This window comes from Rhamphochromis longiceps, linkage group LG17 (genome assembly GCF_057381845.1).
Source record: "Rhamphochromis longiceps isolate RC_006_pf linkage group LG17, R_longiceps_female_GT1.1, whole genome shotgun sequence".
Classification (NCBI taxonomy): Eukaryota; Metazoa; Chordata; class Actinopteri; order Cichliformes; family Cichlidae; genus Rhamphochromis; species Rhamphochromis longiceps.
The window spans coordinates 17668286-17688486 of record NC_140573.1 but is presented as its reverse complement, the minus strand read 5'-3'; the positions used below and the strand labels follow the sequence as shown (position 1 = coordinate 17688486).

At 41.5% G+C, this 20201-nt stretch overlaps 1 protein-coding gene across 1 annotated transcript; it reads left to right on the top strand.

The window, feature by feature from the left end:
- lonp1 (lon peptidase 1, mitochondrial) lies at positions 1 to 19572 on the top strand. Its single transcript, XM_085386762.1, has 21 exons — positions 1 to 581; positions 1198 to 1286; positions 5528 to 5647; positions 5788 to 5956; positions 8547 to 8660; positions 8791 to 8852; positions 9181 to 9310; positions 9714 to 9797; positions 9889 to 9957; positions 10799 to 10950; positions 12007 to 12145; positions 12251 to 12429; positions 13097 to 13184; positions 14426 to 14548; positions 14627 to 14743; positions 15327 to 15467; positions 15709 to 15874; positions 15954 to 16040; positions 16267 to 16394; positions 17757 to 17921; positions 18483 to 19572. Exons 1-21 carry the CDS (start codon positions 54 to 56, stop codon positions 18636 to 18638), a joined length of 3006 nt encoding a protein of 1001 aa, XP_085242888.1. The 5' UTR covers positions 1 to 53; the 3' UTR covers positions 18639 to 19572.
- Positions 19573 to 20201: the final 629 nt, after the last annotated feature.

Below are 20201 nucleotides of genomic sequence, written 5' to 3'. Positions count from 1 at the left end.
TATTGGACGGAAGACGGATCGTCACGTGCAGCCGTAGAGGGCTCCAGATAAACATGGCCACCTGTGTCAAAATGATAGGAGCTGCTAAACAACTGCACAGAAATTCGGCTTTTGTTGCTAAACTACACTGGCCTGGCGTTGTCTCCCGCTTGACCGAGACATCACCACTGAGCCGGCAACAGCCAGCGCGGTTCTACACCAGCATCGGAACCCCACAGAAAACATGCATGTCCCCCACCACAGCACTGACAGCTGGCAGCAGGCTGACCGGCAGACCTCGCCGGTGGATACGTGTCGGGGCCGTACACTTCCAAGACAGTGTCCTCACCCGGAGCTGTGGACCGTATACGCTTCAATGTAGGATGTATGGAAACCGGGCAGGTGCGGGCTTCTCTGGACAGGATGGCGAGGACGGAGCAAGCTCCGGGGGAGAAGAGCCTGGGGGAGACGGCGGAGCACCTTACAACGGGGTTCAGATGACGGCTCTCACCCCCATGATGGTCCCCGAGGTGTTTCCCAATGTGCCTCTGGTTGCCGTTAGCAGGAACCCGGTGTTCCCCCGCTTCATCAAGATAATCGAGGTGAGTCTGATGTAACCTTGCACATTCTGTCCGCTACTTGGTCTGGTTGAAGGGAGGGTGACGCAATCACGCAACAAACTGAGAGTGATTTGACATTTAAACGGTCTTCGGTAAAACTTAGTACACCTTAGGTTATCAGAGGAAGTCCAGTCTTAAACTGAAGAGGCGATAGAGCCTTTTATTTTATTTTTTAGTGGTGGCTCCTAATCTTTGGAACATTTAGTTACAGTCATGTATAGTGTATATGTTTTATAACCTGTAAACTCTGGTTAATTAAGGTTGTTAAAATTGTGCTTCGGAAGTAGAAGTGTGTCTTCATTTCACTTAATGCCACATTACCATTATTATCTCAGTGTCTGTTTAAAACTACACATTTTGAAGAGAACACCATGTGACTGCCACAAAGGTGTGTGAGGAGTGGGTAGAAATGCTGTTGCATAGCACATTGTTTTTTGCTGTTTGTTTTTTCTTTTTTTTTAAATTAAGACTTAGTTTCTCTTCTTTATTTAGTCAATAAAGTAAAATGTCTCACAACCGATAAGGGCATTTTCCAGACAACCCCTGGAAACTACTGTTTATTGTATTCCAGTGTGTGATGTTTCTCTCTTCATGTCAGGTTAAAAACAAAGCACTGATGGAACTGCTGAGGAGGAAGGTGCGTCTGGCTCAGCCATATGCTGGAGTCTTCATGAAGAGAGATGATGCGTAAGTTTGGAAGTCACTTCTCCAGTTGAATTACTGATCACCAGGTTGTTGCATGCCTCAAGATGAATACTGATCTCAGTGGTGTGTTTTTGCTCCATGTGGTTGGTTATACAGTCTGAGTGTACTTTACAAATATAATTTATTGTTATACTCAATTAGTTGATGGATTAATCTATAGGATACTAGTTGAGTGGCGTTTTTAGTTTGACATCTGCATCACAGCAGAGGGGTCGGACTGAAGAAGTTACTAAAGCAGCTGTTTTCTTAAAGCATTTTCATAGAATTGCCATCCTTTCAGATGTCAGCACTTCTCCTTTGCCTTGGGGGGGAAACTGAATGCTAATTGATTCACGACGTCATCATTGTGGTATAGACAAATAATACGCAAAGAGCGCTGTAGAGCAACATCAGACTTCAGGCTACAGTATAATGCGGGCCAAGAAAAATAGTGCAGTGATTAATAAGTGAATCATCCAGTGCCAACTCAGACGTCCGTCTGATGGATCCATTAAGCTCACAAAGACATACTGCAATTGCTAACACTATTGCATTCCATTTATCCAACACTCACAGTGAGACCAAAGGCTTTGGGAAATGGTTAACCCTGGTAATTATGTTTCCCAAGCGGCAGTACCTGTACTGTATGCAGCATTGCAGGTGAAATAGAAAGGGATTTCATAGCTGTTAAAAGTTTTGCTTTAAACTTTATTCACATCAGAAGACTGGACTGGCTCAAGACTTTTGCACAGGACTGTGCATCTCACTTATGCTGCAATAGGTGTAGGCTGCTGTAGGGCTGTTCGATATAACGATATATATCGGATGTCGATATGAAAACGTCTATCGTTTCATTTTACGCTATCGTTTGTTTCGTGGTGTCACAAAATAAACTGTTTACGACAATATTTTTTTATTGTTTTGGTGGTCACTGTAGAATTTCTTAAAGTTCTCTCTTTCTCTTATATTTAATATAACCACACTACGGACAGACAAACGACTGTTTTTAACAGTAAAACCATCGCGTGGCTCCGCCGTTGCACCTTCTTATCTAGTGTACGTCTTTTATTTTGACAGCGAATGCGCATCTGCGGACCACTTATGTGCACCCCTGATTATAAGGGACACTGTCGATTTTCAGAAAAATCAAAGGATTGATTTTAAGTGTGCCGTATTTTCCAAAAAACACGGTAATAACGACGGCCCGCGAGCATGCTCTACCAAAAATAGTGCTTTGTTGTGTATCTGATGGACGAAAGCTAAACCAGTTCCACACCACTGAAGTTGCAGCATTTTTACAAACAAATTCATGCGGATACCCTTTTGGTTCATGCGGATACCCATTTGGCGCCAGCTGCGGTCACAAGGCTGGAGCCAAACAAAAACACCCTGATAACGACTGTGTTTAGTCTGTTCCTTCCCATTCCATGCAAGGCCACCTGGGTTGGCTGGAAGACTGTTTACTTAGCCTAGCAGGGCGAAGGACACTGTCTCAGCTGAACTCTGGACACACACACACATACATATACACTGATATGCACACACTCATCCCCCCTCCCTTTCCAAACGCTGTGGACATTTATGCGCTTTTTTGTGCAGAGGAGTTTTTTTGTTTCCTGTTCTCATGCTGTCCTCCGTGGGTTTTTTTTCTGTAACGCTACCGATCTCCGACCTGTATCCCCATGTGATGTCTGTGTTGTGTGTGTAAGGTCGGGGGGGGGGGGGGGGGGGGGTCGTCCTATTTCACTGCAGGGCAACCTGCACGTGGCGAATAAAGCCTTGATTGATTGATTGGTTCATCCGTTTCATTCAGCAGTCCACTTTCGCCCTTCTCGTTCTCTGTCGCCGCCATGTGCATATGAAAACAAAGGCACTGCTCATGCGCGTTTTACCCATATTCTATCGTGATATTTCATCTTCTTATCGTTGCCCAACATTATACCGGTATTACCGTGAACGGTATGATATGGCCCAGCCCTACTCTGAACATAAACACAAGCTATGCGATGTCTCTGATGTTTATCTGTTTCTACCTGTGCTGATGCTAGCATGACTAGAGCTAGCCAAGCAGCAGTAAATATGTGAAGCAAGGCAGAAGGATATACTCATAAAATGAACAGAATCATAAGAATATAAGACCACAAGCACTGCATATGTAACAAAGATATGTTGACATCAAATGGTATGTTATTTGAAATCTATATGAAACAATGACACATCTATTTTTTTTCCCAATTTTCCAAATTAGTCTGTGATTGGCTTTAGTGTCCCAGAAATCTTATTTATATACAACTAAATATGACTCAGCAAATATGTTTTAAACGAATGATTCCTCACTTGATGACAAATCATCCATTTCCATATCTGCTGAGTCCTAAATTTGATGTCAGTGAGCTTATCAGTGGTTGGTGTTTAAAAAAAAAAAAAAAAAAAAAAAAAGCCCCCAAATCCCCTATGAGCAAGCACTTGGCGACAGTGGAGAGGAAAAACTCCCTCTTAATAGGGAGAAACCTCTGACAGAACCGGGCTCAGGAAGGGGTGGCCTTCTGTCTCGACCGAGTGGGGTCCAAATGTTCACTGACAATTTAGTTGTATATAAATGTGATTTTTAGGACATGTTGTTGAGACCAATTAGGTGGAAAGGCGACGCAGCCAGTTCCGCTTCTTCTTCTTCTTCTTCTTACTTGGCGGAATCTCTGGCAGGCTCTTAACTTCAGTCTCGAGTTCAGCCACCTTCACAGTGAGCATTTTCTGTGTCTCTCATAGTCTTTGCAAAGATTCCTGTACAGACAATGCAGCTGACTCTTCTTTTTCTATCTTCTGTTGTTCTGTGGTGTCTTTTTCTTTCTGAGGCTCCTGCAGAGACATTGCAGTAGATGGCAGTGAGTCCTCTTTTTCCATCTTCTCCTGTTCTCCAGTGTCTTTTTCTTTCAGAGGCTCAGATTTTGACATTTCATTTGCATCGGTGGAATTTTGTTCTTTTTGCTGCTGTGGGATTTTAAGTGAGGAAGCTTTGGCTTCTTTCAGCTCCCACTTAAGAGTCTCTACCTTCAAATCACGAAGGGCCTTGTTGGAGCAGAGCTGGGATTTGAGGTCACTGATTTCTGTGTTGACTGTCTCCTGCTCCTGCCTATGTTTAATGTCCTGTTCTTTGAGTTGATTTTCAGCTGCTAGGAGCTGTTTCTGGAGCATCTCTATCTGCTCTTGTTGATTCCTACATTGGACCTCAAATTCAGCCTCCTTAGAGGACGTCAGGCCTACAGAGTGTGTGTGTGTGTGTGAAGCCTCCTGCAGGGTAACCATCACCTCATCAAGTTTGACAATTGCTTCACTGTTGCTATTGGGCTTATTACTAGAAGCCTCCTCCAGCTGCTCTATGAGGTCTTTAATCGTTTCCTCAGGATTTCTCTTGTTCTCGTGCATTTGTGCATGAAGGTTGTTCACCTGAAACAGGTGATAAGAAGCCCTCTTGTTAGCAGCTACCATTTTCCAATAAAGGGTGTTCTGATGGCTCTGGGAGACTTCCAGTTGCTGTCTGAGAGCAGCATCTCGTGCCATGGTTTAAACTGGACACTGCCCTGATGGGGTCTAAATCTGGGATTGGGCTGATATTGCCAAGTCTCTCCATTAGGCCCAGGGTTTGGTCTGCTGGGGTTATTCACGTTTCCCTCTCTCTCCATATTTATGTCCTCCTTTGCTTTTGAGATAGTGAGGGATTCAGCTTTTTCCCTTTCAGAAGTGGCTTCAGTGTTTTCTTGCATTTCTTTATTTCTCGGGTTTGTTCCATCACCTATGTTGTTTTGAGCTTCAACAAGAGCGCAGGCATATGCCCGAGTAATTGGTCTTCTTGGTTCTTCAGCCACTTTATGCTTTTTTGTTTTCTTTGGTTTCACCAACATTTCATTTTGAGCTTGTGCCACAGGAGACTTTTCAGGATTTGGTCTTCTGGCTTTTTCAAGCTCATTTTTTGGTCTTTGCAAGATTGTTATTTTTGGTGTGATGACCATTTCGGTTTGTGCTTCTGCCATCGTAGATGCTTCAGCGTTTGCGGCTGCGTTTCTCTGCGTCTGCCTTACCTTTGATTTAACAACCAGGTTGTTTTGTGTTTCTGCAGTCTAGGTGACTGACTGACCAATTTATCCACCTGATAAAAGCATTGTTTCATTTTCCTGGACAAGTCCATTTAAGAGACCTGCTCTCTGTCTGGTGTTTTGATAGTAAACATGTCTTTCTGTCTGTTGCAGTAACGAGTCGGATGTAGTGGAGTCTATAGATGCCATCTACACCACAGGAACCTTTGTTCAGATTCATGAGATGCAGGACTTGGGAGACAAGCTGAGGATGATTGTCATGGGACACCGCAGGTTAGATGTACTGCTATTACTGGTGGGTGAGAAATTTTAGGTTAAAGGGCATAGGGATTGGTTTCATTAGAACTCTGGAGACAGTGCTCTCACTTATGAGTATGTATGTTATTTCTTCTGTATATCATCTGGGCTGTAAGGATCCGGATCACAAAACAGCTGCAGGTGGAGCCTGAAGAGGAAATAGCTTCAACTGTGTCAGAGTTGGAGTCTGAGCCAGAGTCCCACCAGAAACCTACACAAAGACGCAAAACCAAACGCAGCCGCAAGGACCATCTCAGTTCTCTGCCAGAGCAGCTTGAGGACAAGGTGAGAAACAGGAGCCTAATATCACATATGCCTTCTATGCACGCAGTCGAGAGAAGGACACAAAGATTCATTTCACCACAGCGTTCATTTTCTTTTGGACCTCTTCTTAAGTTGTCTCGGCTTTAAATTAACTGCCAGTGGTGCAACGGATCACGGTTGAAGTTTTCTGAAATCCGAACGGATCCCACTCCACTTTTTAAGTCTGCTGGTCCTTAACTTTGGGAGAAGCAACCTGTCACTGAACAGACTCCTCTGGTTGTTTATGGCCGTGTGCAGAGGATGCCCAGCATGGTCCATAATGTCCATATTGCACCTTAATTTGTTTTTATATAAGTGAGTGGAATGAGTCTTCAGTTGAATGTTTTTTAATAGGCAAAAATACTTAAATAAGTAAATGGCGAGTCGAATTTTTGTTTTTGCTGATCCGAAAATTGATCCGATCCGTGACTTAAAACCGCGATCCTGTGAGATTTTTGATCCGTTGCACCACTATCAACTGTATGCGGTGGTCCAAGGGGGCGTGCTTTTACATAAAGTTATGTGTAAGCAAAACAGTACAAAGAAAAAGTCATTAACAGGAACGCCTGAGGTTAAACCAACACAGTCGCATTGTTTAGGCAATGCTTCCTTGCACATGCCTAACTGCAGGAAACTTCAAGGTAACCACATATAGACTAAACCAGCATCGTTTCTAAGCACAGGGTTCACAAGCACACTAAACCTGCTATAAAAAAGCATGGCAGGTTTGATCAGATTTCCCCCAAATGTATATAATCACAGTGTAAGGCGTTTTCACATTGCCGTGTTGCTTGTGTCGTAGGTGTCGCTTGACGATTTTCACACACCCTGCGTCGTGAGACACAATCTTTGTGTCCCGTCGGTCGGTTGTGCACATCTTGAGCCGGGTTGAAGATACAACTGTACGGTTATGGTTTAGCTCCATTTTAATATTAATCCTGAACAGAAGCTCAGAGACATACACAGAGGAAGATGTTGGAGCAGTTTGAAATCGGTGCTTATGATTTAATCACACTCTAGATCTTGTTGTAACATATGATATAGAAACTGAACATTGTAAGAGTTTCTTGAAAACCCCTTTCTTGTCTGATCATTTCCTAATAACATTTCAATTTAAAATAATTGATCACACAGCAGTGAGGAGTAGAGTTCATTACAGTAGATGTCTTTCTGAACCTGCTGTAACTAAGTTTAAGGATATAATCCACCCGCTGTTATCATCTTGCCCTGGAACAACACAGAGCAGAGCAGCTACCTGAACACTACTGCAAGAGAGGTTGATTATCTTGTTTATAATTTTAACTCCTCACTACGTACGACTCTGGATACTGTAGCTCCTGTGAACAATAGAGCCTCAAATCTGACGTACTTGACTCTCTGGTATAACTCTCATACACGCACCTTAAAGTAGGTAGCTCGTAAGCTGGAGAGGAAATGGCATATCGCAAACTTAGAAGATCATCATTTGGAAATAGTTTGCAGCTTTATAAGAAAGCCCTCCATAAAGCCAGAACATCTTACTATTCTTCACTAATTGAGGAAAATAAGAACAACCCCAGGTTTCTCTTCAGCACTGTAGCCAGGCTGACAAAAAGTCAGAGTGCTGTTTTAGCCAAACATCCCTTTAACGTTAACTAGTAATGACTTCATGAACTTCTTCACAAAAAAATTAACCTTTAGAGAAAAAATTACTCATATTAATCATCTCACAGACATAACATTATGTACAGTTGCTTTCTGTTCCACTGGTATGTATTTAGACTCTTTTTCTCCAATTGATCTTCTTTCTGAGTTAACTAATGACTTCCTCCAAACCATCAACGTGTCTTTTAGACCCCATTCCTACAAAACTGCTCAAAGAAGTCCTGCCATTAATTAATGCTTCAATCTTAAATATGATCAACCTATCTCTAACAATCGGCTATGTATCACAGGCCTTCAAGCTGGCTGTAGTTAAACCTTTACTTAAAAAGCCATGTCTTGACCCAGCAGTCTTAGCTAATTATAGGCCAATCTTCCTTTTATCTCAAAAGTCCTTGAAAGAGTAGTTGCTGAACAGCTAACAGATCATCTGTGGAGGAATGGCTTATTTGAAGAGTTTCAGTCAGGTTTCAGAGCTCATCACAGAAACAGCTTTAGTGACGTTACAAATGATCTTCTTATGTCCTCTGACAGTGGACTCATGTCTGTGCTTGTCCTGCTAGACAGTTTTATCTGAGTGGCGACACCTATTGTTTAACAGAATACTGCAGCGACTTCTTGCTTCTTAACTGGGGGTATAAATCACTGCATCTGTGTGATGATGATGCGGCGGTGCATGAAGCAACCACAGCGGAGGGTACATTGGCAGCTTAAGTAAATAAAAAAAAAAGAAGAAGTTCCTTTTATAGAAGTGTGTAAGCTTTCAACATGACCTACATTTGTTAAGGATGGTTTGAAACTATTTGGCTCAGTCAGTGTCCACCAAGCTGTGCATCTTGGTTTTGATAATGTGTCATTAGTGATGGGTATAGTAATATTTATAGTTTACAGTTCTTTCCACATTGATAGTAATTATTTTTGTTCTATTCAGATATCAGAGGCAGACCTGAGTCCAGAGCTTCAACCTTTGCCCTCCTCCAACATCCTGATGGTCGAAGTGGACAATGTTCAGCATGAACAGTTCACCGTCACCGAGGAGGTCAAGGTACAGAAAACGCATCAAAGTAGCGCGTTATTACATCATCTTCAATCAAGTGATTTAAAAAAAAAAAAAAAAAAATTAAACTGTTTGTCATTCTTTAACACACACGTCTGTAATGTCATGTGTTCTACAGGCGCTGACAGCAGAGATAGTAAAGACCATCAGAGACATCATTGCACTTAACCCCCTCTACAGGTCAGTTCTACCATTTCAGTTTTATCATATGCAATCTGTAAACTTTCATTTTACTTTACTTTTTTACTTTATACTGCTTGTAGTTTCAGGTTTCCATTCTATAAACCTAGTAAGGGTGTTCAACATCTTAAAGCAATTTCCAGGCAATCTATGCTCGGTGCACCTTTTCAGCTGATGCTGAATTAGGCTGTTTTCTAATTTGCCAATGAAAACACTTTAAAGTCAGATGTTTATATTAGTACCAGGCTGTCGGGATGAAAACAAAATCCAACTGTAGTATTGATGAAAGGGACGTTTTCTGAAATGTGCTTGTTTGTGTGTGAACCAGAGAGTCGGTCCTTCAGATGATGCAGGCTGGTCAGCGTGTGGTTGATAACCCCATCTATCTCAGCGATATGGGAGCAGCTCTGACGGGAGCTGAATCGCATGAACTACAAGACGTCCTGGAGGAGACTAATGTGAGCAGTCTGCCTGCTTATAGACCTTTATGACACTCAGTGTGTGAGCATTTTCCAGAGCAACCAGTGATGTGCTAACTCGTGACTCCTTTTCTTATCCTAAAACTTGTTTTTTGATACACTAATAGTGTCCAGTTGATTTTCAACTCTGAGTGGAGTGTCTTTATTTGATTCTAATACCCTCGTTTATGCGTGTGTACAGACTTATTAAGAAACGCTTTTCTCATACAAAATAATAATAAATCAAGAAAGCAGCGTTTTTTGTTTTTTTGTTACTGAGAGATTACTACAGAAACGTCATCTCCAACTCTGCTGTTCTATTTCATGAAATCAGTGTTGCAGAGTTCTGTTCATTAAAAGTTTTGTGTGCAGTTCATTGAGTCCTGTTTCTGTGTCCATGCAGATCCCGAAACGTCTCTACAAGGCTCTGTCTTTACTCAAGAAGGAGTACGAGCTGAGTAAGCTACAGCAGCGCTTGGGTCGTGAGGTCAGACGTCATCATAATGTTGAAGTATTAAATAACTTCTGCTTAGGTTGTTACCCTTGGCCATTCATCCGTGTCTCTTCTATGTTCTCAGGTGGAAGAGAAGATCAAACAGACCCATAGGAAGTACCTGCTGCAGGAGCAGCTCAAGATCATTAAGAAGGTACACCAGACTAATCTGTGACAGACCACCTCTGTCTTCCCTTTGCCTGACAGACCCAAAGTCATTCAGGAGAAACACTTGGGCTCTCAAAAACTCTGGGGACTTTCAGCAGTCAACTGTCAGCATACTGTTAAGACACGTCTTACAAGCCAATAGTCTCAATCCGGCACAGCTGACACCTAAAGCACCTTTTCCGTTAGTACCTACTCCGATCGACTCGCCACGATTCAACTTAGATCGACCGGTTTTCTTTTACAAACAGTGCTATCTGACACACATGTCGTCAGAGCGTCCCGCGAGGTAATTAGTATGCGACACAAATGCTACAACAAAGGTGGACGTTGAGGCAAGAATATACCTGCAGCTCGGTCTGTGGCATTTTGTAATTCTCTGGGATCATGGCGATGTTTTTGTAGCCATTTCTTGTTTTCAGGTTTCAAAAATGGCAGATTTGATTTTTGGGAACTCATCAAATGATCAGCCATGTAGTGGCATGTAGTCGTCTGACGTCACATTTTAGCACCTGCTCGTATCGCTTGGAACCCCGGGCGAGCAGGTACTAAAAAAGTACCAGGTACTACAGCATGACGTAATTGAAAACTGACTGGATACTACATCAAATCACCTGTCTGGTGTACTTTGAACCATATTTTCCATTTATATGCTTTTGGTATTGTTCTCTTGGCAGGTGCATACACAGTTTCAGATTTAAATGCATAATTTTATCTTTATCATAGGCAAAGAAAATGTGAGCTGCACTCAGAGTACAGTAGGAGCATGCGCCGTGGATGCAGGTGTGTGAAGATGTGGCTCATAAAATATTCTGTGTTTTTGTCATTAGGAGCTGGGTCTGGAAAAGGAGGACAAAGATGCTATTGAGGAGAAGTTTCGTGAAAGACTGAAAGATAGGATGGTCCCTCAGCATATAATGGATGTGATCAACGAAGAACTCAACAAGCTGGGTCTTCTGGACAACCATTCATCAGAGTTCAAGTTAGTCGTCTTGTTTTAGTCTTCAAAGGCCTTTGAACCACAATACCACTTTACACTAAAAAAAAAACAGGAGTCAACTTGAAAACTACTAAACAGAATAGAGGGAAATGTAGTTTATGTAGTTATGCTATTGGAAAATAGAACAGAGGAAGAGGAAGCAGAGTTTGGCTAAGGATACTTTAACACGTGTTATCTGAACCCCTCTTTGCTCCATGGTGCGTGTGCGCGATTGCATTGGTATTTGCACTTATGCAGTATCTAACGAACCCAATCACTAAAACAGTCTCCTGGCTAACACGTTACCTTGGAGACTTGGGTCGCGCACCCTCACTTCCTTTTATCGCTCCATTTTCTAACAAAATGAGGCATCTTTGCTTTTTAGCTGCAGTTTTATAGAAACATCAGGTAGGTGTGATGTGTTTTGCATTTTATTTGATGTAGTTCTGCTCCCACCATATTTCGTGCACTCCAGCTGTGTGTCACACCACTCTTATACATTACTGGTGTATAAAAGACGTCACGAAGCGAACACCTGTGTGTCTCCAGTCACAGCTCCCCTGGCAGCCTCCTTTCTCCTTGGTCCTCTTTCTCTTTGAGTTTAAATGAAGTAAATGAGTCGAGACAGTATGACGAGCTTACGTAAAGAGAGACAAAGGAGAGAAGAACAAAATAAAGAAACGAGAACATTTATGAGAAAGGAAATCTCAGTTAGGGCAGCAGCTATTGATTATTTTAGTAACTGAGTAATCTCTCGATTAGTCCATCAATCAATTGAGTAATTAGATAAAAACAATAAATATTCAAAAGAGAAAAACCACAGGTCTTTCAGAATGAACTGTTTATTTCCATTTTAGGTATTACAATGTTTTAAAGTTTGGCTGCATACGGCATCTGTTAAAAATAACTTAATGGGCTTAATGTTGTCAAACGTTTTATTCATATGCTGCTCATAACTACGTCTCCGTGTAGCAAAGCTCCATCTGTTTTAACATTGGCTGTCCATCTGCTTGTTTTATTGACTATTTGCAATAATCAGGAATCTACTGTTTGTTTCAGTGTAACCCGCAACTATCTAGACTGGCTGACCAGCATGCCCTGGGGTACCAACAGTGAAGAGAACTTGTTACTGGACAGAGCGAAAGAAGTCCTGGAAGAAGACCATTATGGAATGGATGATGTTAAGAAACGCATACTGGTACGCACACACACTCTAATACTCTGTATTTGATACATCAGATATATCCACACCCACAGAACAGTGGATCCTTTTTTATAGAAATGAACATCTTTCTTTTTACAGGAATTTATAGCAGTGAGCCAGCTTCGTGGCACCACCCAGGGGAAGATCTTGTGTTTCTACGGTCCTCCAGGTGTAGGAAAGACCTCCATCGCCCGCTCGATAGCCAGAGCTCTCAACAGAGAATACTTCAGGTTCAGCGTGGGAGGCATGACAGATGTGGCTGAGATCAAGGGGCACAGGTATGATCTGTGCTACTGTTATTTCTGAGAGACCTTATCCTGGATTACATTGTCAGTATCATGTGCAGAGAAGGTGGCATCCTGCACAAGGGCAGATAATGGTAGAATTAAATGTGATGGACTATGATGGGATGCAAATCAAGATCAAAAAAGGCAACTGTGCACACATCCAAGCAACAAAAAACTTGGAGTGCTGTGGATTGAGTCGTTTAGTTGTTTTAATTGGCCAGTATTAGTGTATTCTTCACCAAAATTTGTAATCATGGTGGATTTTTTTATGTCACTACTAACTATGGAATGAAAAATGATAGGGCGGCGCTTTGCTAGTAACTTTAACGTTCTCTGCTTTCCTGCTGACATGAGGGATGGCACTGATGAACAGGTACGAATGGTAGAGTAATAACTTATTGGCTGCTTGACTTTATAAAGGAAAAGTGAAATCTTCCCTGAATTAGATTTGGCTGGATGCCGCTTTCAGGTTGCCTCTCTGTGCGTCTCTGAACCAGTTTAAGACCTTCTGTAATTGTAGATCTCTTACGGATTAATGGAAACATCCACAGTGTGTCCTGGTCTTCTCCTCTGTGTCCAAATGGCAACAATTCAACTTTCATTTTGAGGAAGACGATACAAATCACTCACTGTAAAAATTGCATGTGTGTGTATCCAGACGGACATATGTCGGAGCAATGCCGGGAAAGATAATTCAGTGTCTGAAGAAAACCAAAACGGAAAATCCTCTGGTGCTGATAGATGAGGTGAGTGTTGTGATGATGCTCTTGTAGTTGTCTGTTGATTTCAGCATAACGTAACCAAAGCAACATTAATATGAAGGCCATCTGTTCATGTGTGATTTTTGTGCTGATACGATGTTTTAGCTTCACTTTGATAAACTGATATTTTTGCTTCATATAATCTGGCACTGAATGACATCTATAACTATAACGTTCTGTAGTATATTGTTCGTGGCAGTGCTAAAATCATGCACTCTATATCAAAAAATGCCCAGTCAGTAAAAGGAGAAACTGTCAAATTAATTTAAAGCCACTGAGTTGTTTTGCTGACAGCAGTTTGAGAGATCTGTTCAGGGACCATCAGTAAGTCAAACAGCAGTGTGATAGTTTATAGGCTGGGTAAAGTAGAAGCTCAGGCTTCATACTGCTCTGCTCTGTCATATTTTTTACTTTTTTTTTTTTTCACTTTGCTGAGCTGATACAGTATCACGTCCTGTTCCTGCTACAACACACGTTGGGGGATAGTTTATCTGTGTAGCCCATTTAATTAACGTAACTTTAGACAGGTGTTTCATAGTGCAATCATAAAGTTTTATCTCACATAGGAGGTCATCTGATTGTTGGGGTTCTCTCTTTTTTCGGTATTAAACTAGCCTTTTTACCTTACAATGTAAAGTGCGTTGAGGTGACAGTTGTTGTGATTTGGTGCTATAGAAATAAAACTGATTGTTTTTAACCCACGCAGACATTAGGATAATGCACATAGAAGTGTCCTGCCCAGATGATGCGTTCAAACCCCGGCCATCTTGCTGTGAGGCAACAGTGCGTCCCTGTTCTGGCTCAGCCAAAGGCTTTCCAAGGAGATTTTAGAGCAATTCTTTAATTATTACATCCTATTAAGTAAAAAAGGGATTAACTAGTTTTTCAGCACTGTTCTAAAACAATATTTGTCTAATTATAACAATATTACACCAAAGACAGAAAGCAGTCCTACATATTTAGAAAATATTTAATATGCACATAGGACATATCCTGGTCAAAATTTACTCCAAATTCCTCTCGCCATCCAAATATCTGGTTATACAGCATGTTTCAAATGATTATTTTCATGGATCCAAACTGTCAGGCCAGGTCTGCAAGTGAACCTTGTGCACTGATTTTGTGATCTAACCGGTTGGCATGGAGTTGTTGGTTTCCAAGTTTCATCAATAGTTATATAACTGGTATAAAATGATGTGATGATGTTCATACCGTGTCATTACCAGGTTGATAAGATGGGTCGTGGTTACCAGGGCGATCCATCCTCTGCTCTGCTGGAGCTCCTGGACCCTGAGCAGAATGCCAACTTTCTTGATCACTACCTGGATGTTCCTGTCGATTTGTCAAAGGTAGGTACTGTGTAACGAGTGCTCCACAGCTCCTCATAATATGTGGTTTTAATGTGCACCGTCTCTCCTCCTGTAAAGGTTTTGTTTATTTGCACGGCCAATGTGATAGACACCATCCCAGAGCCACTCAGGGATAGAATGGAGATGATCAACGTTTCTGGATATGTGGCTCAGGAGAAACTGGCTATTGCTGAGGTAAAATCTGCAAATGCGGGTTACACGTTACAATGTCTGTAAAGCTCTGTTAAGGGATGAACACAGTTTGTTTAAATATATTACCACAGTGGGTGTTTTCATTGTGGTGGTGTAATAACGGCGAAGGTGACAGAATATGATGTGAACTTTTAATCTTCTTTAAACCATTCCACAAGCTCTTGCTCCCAGTGTAGTGCCAGTTACTTCAGTTCAGTTTGATTTAATTTAACTATTTTAATCACCATCAGAATAGAAATGTTTAGGATAAATATGATCACTCAGAATTAATTAAAGAGCTAGCCCAGTGTAGCTTAATATTTAGGGGAAATCTCAATATTTGGGCTTTGCATCCCATGTATTGTAAACTTGAAATAATGATTTTGACACAAGGTTTCTGCCCTTGGCCGCCGCCCAGCATAGACAGTGCACCCGACCCTACAGCACCTCCTGCGGGTAGTGGACACGTCCTTTAATAAGTGGAAGAGATGGATGGATGGGCGGGCATTGCATATTAGCGTTTTCTTTTCTTTTGGCTCAACCTCAGAGTATTTTTTTTTGTTTGTTTTTTCATTTCTGTGTGTAGCGTTACTTGGTGCCACAGCTGCGCTCACTCTGTGGTCTGACAGAGGAGAAGGCTTCAATCTCATCTGATGCTCTCAGTCTGCTCATCAAGCAGTACTGTAGGGAGTCTGGAGTCAGGAACCTGCAGAAACAAGTTGAAAAGGTAAAATATTGTAAAAGTGCACTCAGAAAACAACATTCTGCTTGTAACAGAAGCTAAAGACTTCTTTGCTGGGAGTAGTGGTATGAATATAATGTGTGTATGTAGTTGCTGGTTCTTTGTGACAAAAACATCCTTTTTCATTTTAATAGCAGTTGTGCCAAAAATGATTTTTTTTTTCTGTGTCATCCTTTTTTTTAATCTATTATTTATCTCCTTATTGTTCTTCGTTTATTGCCCACAGGTTTTCCGTAAGGTGGCGTTCTGTATTGTGAATGGTGAACAAACCGGAGTGATGGTCACTCCTGAAAACCTGCAGGAGTTTGTGGGTAAACCTATTTTCACAGTTGATCGGATGTATGATGTCACTCCACCGGGAGTGGTTATGGGGCTGGCTTGGACCGCAATGGGTGAGAAAGAGAGACACACACGCACACACAGCACCAGCAAAAGTTACCTGTACTGAGTGTGCATTTATCTCCTGTGCAGGAGGATCGACGCTGTTCATCGAGACTTCACTCCGCCGGCCTCCAGGAGGAGCGGACTCTAAAGGAGAGGGCTCATTGGAGGTCACAGGTCTGTCAGGAGTTTCCCATCTTGCGCCACCGCATTGAAAACAGTGTGTGGGTGTAGGAAAAAACATTCTTCCCTCAGTTAGTCCTTTACAAACGTAATCTGAGCTTTGTGTATTGGTCATAGGAGAAACAGAGTTAGAAAGTCTTCAAACCATTTCAGAGGTTTTAAAAACATGATCCTTAACAAATGCAGGTAAACTGATACTAAAGATGTGGCTCTCCTGCAGGTCAGCTGGGTGATGTTATGAAGGAAAGTGCGAAGATCGCTTCAACCTTCGCCAGAGCATTCCTTATGACTCAGGAACCGGAGAATCACTTCCTCATCAACTCCCACCTGCATCTGCACGTCCCTGAGGCAACCATTTATTTCATTTCAGTTCCATTTTATTTTAAATTTTATAAAGCGCCAAATCACAACAGTTGTCTCAAGGGGTTTTATATTGTAAGGTAAAGACCCTACAACACTGCAGAGAAAACCCCAACAATAAGGTGGTGCGGTATGACCAAGTATTTTGATGACAGTGGGAGGAAGAAAAGCCTTTTAATGGGAAGAAACCTTGAGCAGAGCCAGGCTCAGAGGGGGAGGCCGTCTGCCACAACCAATTAGGTTAGACTGACTGACTGAGTGCATCATGAGAATCCAGCAGCAGCCTACACCTATTGCAGGATTCAGGGTCACCTAATCCAGCCCTAACTATATGCTTTAGCAAAAAGGAAAGTCTGAAGTCTAATCTTAAAAGTAGAGATGGTGTCTGTCTCCTGAATCCTGACTGGGAAGAGAGAACAGGTGCACAGGCGACCTCCAGACTCACAAACAACTTCTTCCCCTGGGCCATTCGGACTGTTAACAAACACTGCCCACCCTACACTCCACTCCTACCCACCCACCTCACCAATCTGATCATGGTCTGAGTAACCTTCATCACTAAGGTCACTCACACACAGACTCTATACTCAGACCAAGTCCTTTTCCACTGCTTCCAAGCACTTTGTTCTCCAATTTGTGGTCGTCTATTGTTTGTATGCATTTCTCCTGCTTATTATTTATTCCTCCTGTCTACCATTTATATTTTATTCCCACACAGTTGGCATGCAGCACCCATAATTTCGTTGTACATGTACGATGACAATAAAGGGCTATTCTATTCTATTCTATTCTATTCGAGGGGGCTGAAGCTGAAGGCTCTGCCTCCAATTCTATTTTTAAATACTCTAGGAACAACAAGTAAGCCTGCAGTCTGAGAGTAATGTGCTCTAATGGGGTGATATAAGATAAGATAACCTTTATTAGTCCCACACGTGGGAAATTTGTTTTGTCACAGCAGGAAGTGGACAGTGCAAAAGTTATGGGGCAAAAATTAGAATACAATAAGAATAAATACAGTACACAACTATACAGAATAAAATAAAATAAAATAAAATATCTTATCTGATATGGTACTATGAGGTCATTAAGATAAGATGGGGCCTGATTATTTAAAATAAAATAATAATATAAAGCAACTAATTAATTAGTTCTAACTTCTGTTAGTGTCAGTTAAAAGCCTTGCTGCAGCAAGAAAGATAAAAGCTATAAGGGACTTTTTAGCCTACAGCCTACAATAATAATGTAATGAATGCATGAACCAGAAATATCCTGCTGATGCTTCTTGCGATAATGGTAGAACTGAACTGTGGCTGGCAGTGCTCATTCCTGTCTATTTTCACTTGTTTCTAGGGGGCAACTCCAAAAGATGGACCAAGCGCTGGTTGCACTATTGTCACAGCACTCTTGTCCCTGGCAATCAACAAGCCCGTGCGTCAGAATGTAGCCATGACTGGTGAGGTGTCTCTGATGGGCAAAATACTACCAGTAGGAGGGATCAAAGAGAAGACTATTGCTGTATGTACAACAAATATTCTTTGCTCATTTCTTTAACATGGATATCGTTCATTAACTAACAGCTAAAGTAATTGATGCTCACAAAACAGCTTCATGAAGGATTTTGAGGTCAGTACAGCTCCCATTTCAGCAACTCTGAAGAGGTATCATAAATGTTAACATGGCCAGCACACATATTAATGTTAGCTGTTTAAAGAGTAGCTATTGCTCGATAGCTACATTAGCCATATACTAGCAGGTCATGTCTGTGGCTAACAATAATGAAACAGTTGCATTATTGTGGCAGCTGAGCAACAAGTTTTATCCATTCTGCCAGACTGTAATAAAGTGTGTTCATTTAACAGAATAACACAATTATTTGTGTTGAATAAGTGTTGAAATGTAGCTTACACTAGCCCAGGACAAGTCACCAGAAGCGTGCGTGCGTGTGTGTGTGTGTGTGTGTGTGTGTGTGTGTGTGTGTGTTAGCTGTCTGTCATGTGAACAAAAAATTATGATTACTTTCAGAGAAATCACTTGGAATCACTTTTAGTTAACTTTGGTCGTTGGCTCCTCTGTCAGGCTCGTCGTGCTGGTGTGACCTGTATCATCCTTCCAGTTGAGAACAAGAAAGATTTCTCGGACCTGCCAGACTACATCACTCAGGGCTTGGAGGTCCACTTTGTGGATCACTACAGTCAAATCTACCCCATCGTCTTTCCACAGAACGAGTCTTAGCCTGTTTTCAACTATAGCACCTGACCAAGATTGATGGCACTTGACAACTCGGTACCTATTTATTACCCAACAGCAATAGCGGTGTCATTCTCGTCGTACATGGTGAAATCAACTTGTTACTTTTTGACTGAATGGACTCTGAGGTCCTGTTATAGAGACTTGGCACTACATCATCTGTTGCAGTATCACAGTGGAGCAGCAGCCTTGTTGGTCACTCGCACATGATCCTGTTTTGGTTACCATAGAAGCCTTTACTGTGTGGGTACAGCTGTGACGGAGACAACAACACTGAACTGAAATGTGCCAAATATGGACACGGAAAGTCAAATGGTGACGGTGACACGTGACCATGTCACTGATTAGCAGAAGTCAGATTGAGGACTTTGCTGCCAGGCAGCTTGTTCATCCAGGTCTGTGGATGGACTCTTTCATAGATTTTGTGCATTTGTAGTATACCAGATGTCAGGATGATGATGTTGAAATCAACAATAAACAGACATAACTGAATGCTGTTGCCTGTTCTAGCCCACCTCTGACTGTGTGAGGGCATTTTAATGGTTTGATTAAGTTAAATAGACTGGAATTTATAAACCACTTTTGTACTCTTGGTGAGCAATTAAAGTGCTTGTTTCAACTTTATAATTTTAAAAAAGGAAGTATGTAATTAGATGAAAATGACAACAAATGATCCAAAAGTGTTGCAAACAGTCAAGTTTGAATCAGACATGATGAGAAAGATAAACGGAGTGTAAAAAAACTTTGATCACTCAGATTAATGCTATATAGATGCCAGAGCATTCCAAAGAATGAAGTGTTCTACTTTCAACTCGCGCAGCTTTTCTGCACCAAAGCTACTTCCTTCTTTTGCATTTTTAATAAAGTTAAAAACCCATCAAATAATGACTTAAAGTAAGTTTCAAAGTAACTTTTTTTTCTTTTTAAATTTCTGCTATATGACTGTCATAGACCTATGCAGTGTTGTAGCAAAAAAGGTGGCTACGAAGGTCTATTGTGATTCTATTATTGGAATTGAATTGAGCCCATACACAGTTAGCACAGTGTCAGAGTACATCTCAAATACAACAGTTCACCACAAGATAACCCACTGAAAACTCTGTGGAAGAGATCAGGTTCAAATTAGCTTTAACATCCTGTCAGGCGTCTGTTTGGTCAAATAAAAAGCTGCTGATGCTACTCAAGCAACCCTGACAAGTAGAAGCTTATGTATGTTACATGTATTATCCATTATGTATTTTAAAGTGTGTGGTTATATGTCAGACACTACAGATTTGCTCAATGTAGATAATCTTGGGATAAAAGTAATTAAGAACTTGTTGCCTTTTCCTTTTTGTCTGGACAAGGAAACACATGTTTGTCCTTAAAACTGTGCCTACAGGTAAAGGCAAATAAAATCTGGGCTTTGACTAAGCCACTTTGTAAGCACCTGTCTGCTTTGGGTCATTCTTCAGTGGTTTTGTTAGTGTGTGCAGAATTCATTTCCTAAAAGGAACTGTTCCAGTTCATCAAACAGATGACCTCGCATCACTGTCACGCATTTGTATT

Coding starts and splice junctions, on each gene's coding strand:
- lonp1 (XM_085386762.1), top strand. CDS start 54: ATGGCCACCTGTGTCAAAATGATAGGAGCTGCTAAACAACTGCACAGA. Junction 5,648..5,787: donor ATTGTCATGGGACACCGCAG/GTTAGATGTACT, acceptor CTGGGCTGTAAG/GATCCGGATCACAAAACAGC. Junction 9,958..10,798: donor AGCTCAAGATCATTAAGAAG/GTACACCAGACT, acceptor TTTTGTCATTAG/GAGCTGGGTCTGGAAAAGGA.